Source organism: Atta cephalotes, assembly GCF_000143395.1.
Source record: "Atta cephalotes unplaced genomic scaffold scaffold00097, whole genome shotgun sequence".
Taxonomy (NCBI): domain Eukaryota; kingdom Metazoa; phylum Arthropoda; class Insecta; order Hymenoptera; family Formicidae; genus Atta; species Atta cephalotes.
In genome coordinates this window covers 470,407-476,343 of record NW_012130161.1, presented here as the reverse complement: position 1 = coordinate 476,343, position 5,937 = coordinate 470,407, and the positions used below count along the sequence as shown (strand labels likewise).

General features: G+C 36.5%; 1 protein-coding gene across 1 annotated transcript in view; it reads right to left on the bottom strand.

Annotated features, from left to right (window-relative positions):
* Positions 1-574: 574 nt before the first annotated feature.
* The window catches only part of LOC105624975 (paired amphipathic helix protein Sin3b), a 15,500-nt gene continuing 10,137 nt past the window's right edge, over positions 575-5,937 (bottom strand). Inside the window, 11 exon segments of the mRNA XM_012206318.1 lie at positions 575-880; positions 1,245-1,439; positions 1,529-1,698; positions 1,801-2,169; positions 2,255-2,501; positions 2,621-3,095; positions 3,310-3,761; positions 3,867-4,265; positions 4,822-5,073; positions 5,164-5,398; positions 5,488-5,819. Of these exon segments, the coding sequence (XP_012061708.1) occupies positions 575-880; positions 1,245-1,439; positions 1,529-1,698; positions 1,801-2,169; positions 2,255-2,501; positions 2,621-3,095; positions 3,310-3,761; positions 3,867-4,265; positions 4,822-5,073; positions 5,164-5,398; positions 5,488-5,819 (3,432 nt within the window).

The window sequence follows — 5,937 nt, the reverse complement described above, 5'->3', positions numbered from 1 at the left end:
TATATATATATATATATATATATATATATATATATAAACTTCCAATTATTATAAAATGTAATAATTAAGTACGTGGAGACTTATTTGTGCCATTTTGTATATGTATAAAAAAAATATATATGTATATTAGTTGCACCATAAATGTACAGAAGTTTGTTGATCACTGACCATACACGGAATTGTAACATGGATATTTTAATGTTACGCATAAAGCGTAAATAATTCAGCAAAATATAATCATCCAGTATCGTAGATTTCAAAAATGGTATGTATGTGCGTACTGTGTGTGTATGTGTGTGTGTATGTGTGTGTGTGTGTGTGTGTGTGTGTGTGCGCGCGCGCGCGCGCATAAACGCGTTTTCTATGTCAACGAAATCTTGCACAAAGGCGTCTAATTTATTTTACTTGTCCAATAAAGTCTTATACTTTTAGTAGAAGAAAGTTCCATTAAACCTTTATTCTTTGGGGCATTCATCGTTGTACGTCAAATAAAAACGACAAAGTACAAGCGTACAACGTTTTAATCACAGTTGTAAATTACGCGAATGAACGTTAAGTTGAATGTTGGCAATGATTATGAAAAGGTATTTGGATCCTATACCTTTTTGCTAATGTCAGTGTTCTTGCGTTTTCTGCCCCTCCCCCCCCTTGCTGCCTGGTCGTTACTCACAGGATGATTGGTCGTCTGCTCATTCTCTGTTAAGGCAGGAGTGTCTTTTGGACTAGTTTGACCAGCTGGTGCAGAAAATCTCTCAACGTATGTTGACCATTTTTCAGAAACTGTAACGCCTTCCCTTTCTCTCTCTCTACAGCCATTATCCACTGTTTCATCGCCTTCTGTATCTAACAACTCCATCGTCATTTTACAGTCCTTTTTATACTGAAATAAAAATTACAGCTTGAAAGTTTGCGACTAAAATCTAATTATATACAGTGTTCAATGAAATATTTATTATCGACAATTCTAACGAATTAGTTTCATTTAAAACGTAATGTATTTTAATCATATTCTTGAAATATTTTCTAAACTATTCGCACATTTTTATTTTTTATTTACTTCCTCGCGTGTTTGTGTAAGAAGAAAAATTGGTAAGTCTAGTGAAAAACAATATTTTAGACACCCCATATATTCAGAAGAAAATAAAAGTGCGCCTAAGTGATATAATTTGTCATTAATAGTAATCGCTATTACCACCTATCACTGTAATTGTAAATAAATCAAACATTTTAAAAAAATTACTCACTATATATATCTTGAAACAATTTTCATCTGCCATTGCTTTTTCTGCCTTGCGTTGATATGATAATTCAGCGCTTAATCTTATGTACGCTGTGGCGCATAGTCCGCCAGCTCCGCTATTTTCTTTAGGTTGACGTTGCTCCCTTTGGAATAAATCCATGCATTGTTGACAAACGGAATCTGAGACTAGGTGCTGCAACTGCCAGAAATATATAAATATTTCGCGTGCTTGTTTTTTCTTCTTATCATGATGTCAAGAAAAAGGAAACAAAACAAAAATTTACTTACTTGTCTAACCGCATAATTAACGACCTTGTCGAGAGTAAAGGCAATGTATGCATGAATACCGAACATTTCTCGCAATGTGTCTTCGTACGCTGTGCTTTCCATATTTCCGTCGAGGACATTTTTAACCATATCCAGAAAGGCAGGATAATAATCTTCAATTTCAATTTCACCTATGTCAAATATACCGATGATAAGTGCGATTAATATATGACTCAATGCGTGATAATTAATTGCCAACGCAAATTGACAAATATGGCAAATGGATTATTTACTTTTTGGTTTCAATCTTAAAGCGACCGCTGTACTTTCTCTGCGCTGCTGTTTATACTTGGACTCCTCTTCGGCAAGAGCAACCGCCCTGTCGTACATTTTTGTTAATCTTTCACATAGTATATGATGTAACCTCAAGAAGAGGTACCAATTATTACTTCCCATAAAAAGTGTATAAGCTTCCTCGGGATCACTCGAGAGAGCGTGCATTGGTACTTTTACGTCGGGTTCACTTTTGATAGCAGTGGAAGATGTATTTGGCGATGCAGGAGCCTTACTCCTATTAGCTTGCAAACCACTCAACGATGATGAAGTATTTGTTGCGGATTGAGAATTGTTACACGTTGCCATGTTTACATCCTCCTTCTCATCTGTAATGGAATAAAATTCGAGCATGTATTCGAAAATATATTCATCTTCACGAGATGACAGTTATGAGATAAAAAAAGAATCTACCGTCTTCGTCCCTTTCGTCATCGCTAAGTTCTTGTCGGGGATGGAAGAAAAGATCAGGTATAAAATGTTTTAACAAAAGTTTTATCCGTTGTTTGTCTTCCTTATGGACAGCGGTTTGCCGTTTAACGTGATGAATCAAGAGATTAGCAGCGTCGTCCAATACAGACTTGTCTTTGTATGATAGAACGAGATGTGGACCACTATTCCCTTGACCGTCGCTATTACCGTCGTCGCCCTGTTCGTGCCTCTGTACAATGTGCCAAAACACGTTAAATAATTGCAAAACGAGAAAAGGAGAAAAAAAAAAGAAAGAGAAACCGCAGAAAAGCAAGATGGAAATTGAAGTTAAGACACGTATATACTAACCTCATCATATAATGTTTCGATCTCATTGAACAGACTTTTAGATCTCAACGCTTTTACATCATTCTGTTTGAAATTAATTCCCTGATGATCTAAAGATTTCAAGTAGTACTTCTCATTTTGTTCTCTCCAGATTTTATTGAATCCCTTTTGCGCTTCCCGCCATTCCTCCTCCTTGGCCTTTAGTCGGCGGAGTACAACGGGCACAGCCACTACAGGATTTCTTTTAAGACCCTCTATGATGTCAGAAGCTTTATCACCGTATATCCTTTTTATTGCTCGTTGATGAATCGTAGGCGAACAACCGCCCATGCACTCGTCGAGTTTATATTTTTGTACCTCCTCTTGAGTCATCCGGTTCATTTTCTTATGAACGCCCTCGAGCACTCTAATTGTCGATGCGTTAGTTTCTATAACGACATCCAATTCAAAACGTTCATCCTCGCATCGATATATGGATTCTTCATATTGTGTTTTCCTAGGCAAACCAATGCGCACGTATCTCATAATTGAAATAAATATTTCAGTTATTTTTACAACACTATTATCAAAAAATAACATTATGCATGTAATAGATAATTTTAAAAACAAATGATAGGAAAAAGAAAAGAGTAGTATAAGAAAGACGACAAAGAAATTGAAAAAGATTGTTTCTCATATGCGCAGGTGCATAAATGAAAATGATCAATTACCTTGATGTTACAAATGTACTGTCTTCTGACCAAGTTGGAAATGAAACCCAGGTATCGTTGAGGACTTCCTTACATAATTGCGTTCTGCCACTACATTTTGGCTGAATGTACGATTTTGGTAATGCGCAATACGACGCCCCCAGTCGCTTGCACGCTGTATAATCAATTTCTATCGCTAAGTCACCTTGCGGCCGTTCTTGATGGCTGCGTACAATGCTGTTTGGGAAAGTTTCTATTCCGATGGCGTTTCCTGCATTTGTCACCGTAGTGCTCGACGAATCGATTAAGTAGCCCAGAAAATCTTTAAACCAACGTAATAATTCGGGGAAACGACCGAGAAATGGTGTCACTAGCTGAATAAGCTCCGATTTCGAGATTATTTCTTGATTGAAAAGTACAAGGCATCGAAGAAAATTTTCGTAGACATCTTGCGATCTGAGCGCTTTTCGAACCTAAGGTAACATCATATTTATTTAAGAAAACATATTTGTTGTGCAGAAAGTATGTAACGTAGTTACAATGAAGAAATTATAAATGATAATATACTTAATGCTCACCTTATCAAAGAAAGCATAATCGTTTAAGGTACCATATTTACCAGCTTCTGCGATAGAAATATCGCGCATCGAAGCCACTTTATGCTTTTTTGAGGGTGGTGGACCATGTTGTATATGATGAGAATTTCCCGGAGTCGCTGAAGTCGAGAATGACGGACTTCTTTTCAATTGTCCTGTACTGTGTCCGCATTTCTGGCCACTACTCATATCTCTTATGTTCGATCTATCCCGCTCCCGTTCTCGTTCTCTGTGTTCTCGATTGTCGCGTTCCAATCCAGCCGTACTGCTAGCTTCTCGAAGATCTCTCGATATAGTACCAGAATTATTGTAAGGTGTCTTCAGTCCAATTGGTTTCTTGACAATTGCTGTATGATCGTTAATTGATGTCGTCTTATTAGTCTGAAAAATGGCAAGAGACTAATAGGAATCAAAATTGGTTAGTTTATTCGACGAAGAAATAATTTTCTCAGAAGAAATGTGAACAAAAAGAAGAGAGGAAAAAAGAAAAATTATAGTAATTTCTTCTTTTTTTATCTTAAATAAAAGGATCAAGAGAATATATGTAACAGCAGATGCAGATATCGTATTTAAGACGCGATATTATAGACTCGTAATGGAAGAATATGCGATTTATAAACATCATTTTCTCACATTTGCGCTCTTCTTGCACGTAATATACGTTTCACAATTTAGAAAAAACAAGAAACAATATATTTTCATATGTACGTTTGTAAAAAACGTACAGGTTTCTTTAAAAGTTTCTCTCTCTCTCTCTCTCTCTGTGTGTGTGTGTGTGTGTGTGTGTGTGTGTGTGTGTGTGTGTGTGCGCGCGCGCGCGCGCGCGTACGACTGTACTACCTTAGATCAATTTTTTTAGCGCATAATTGCAATTCTTCATTTAAAATTCTATTTCATCAAGATTTCTGTCGTTTTATTGTAATAAGCACCGACTCACCAATGAGTTTTGTTGGTTGGTAGCATCCGGTAAAAATTGTCCAAATTCAGCAAGCAGATCTTCTTGATTTTCAAATAATTTAGCAACTTGACTATAAACTTCCGCCTCCGTCAAGTGTTTCGTTCCACCTGTCGCACCGGAACTTGTACCTCCCATGTGACCAGATTCTTTTAAATTTCGCTGTTCTTTCTGATACGTATGCAATATTTCCAAAAAGCGTTTGTATTTGTCTGGTTGACCTTGGAATCGATTCTAAAAATAATATAATTTTGTACATTTTACATATGCTTGATTATTTTCCATATCTCACATCATTCCTTCTTTCCTTGTTAATAATCTTACTTTTATTTTATTGACATAGTTTATCGCATGGTTAAATTCAACCGGCTGACTTTGTTGAGTTTGTCCACCAGTCGACACACCATCTGCTTGATTTAAAGCCTGACTGACAGCTTGCGCTTGTGCAGTGCTAACGTGCGAATTGTTATACACTGATACTGGCGGCGGTGAAGGCGCGTGAACAGTTAAACTATTAGTTGTAATACTGTTTGCCAACGTATGATGTATATTACCTGACCTGAGAACAATAAATGCAGATATAATAGACATTACATTTTCTTTTTTCATAATAATTTGTTATAATAGTGGACTTAGCGGAATGCTTACCCTGGCATTATTTGCAAAACGGGAGGTGCTTTTGCAGGTTGTGTGGGTGGACTAGCTACTGGAGGTGAACCAACATTCACCGTACAATGATGCTGCGACAATGTAGCGGTATGTGTTGCCGTTGGACTGGGCATACTGACGGATACTTGAAAAGCATATCCTTGCTCATTTGCTTGTACTTCTATTTTGTAGCCGGGTGGAAGAAACGTATTGAAACCAACGATGAGTTCGGGATGTCCTTTGAAGAGATGACTTACTCGCGTTATAACGCCCGGAGTATCTATACTTTGAGATTTGAATTCTTTCATAATATCTAAAAAGTCATTGTACACCTACAAATAAAAAATTTTATGTCAATATGATGAAAAATACCAATAAACTAGTCAATAAAGTAATATATAAATAGTAATATATAAATTAGTAATATATAAATATATATAATACACACAC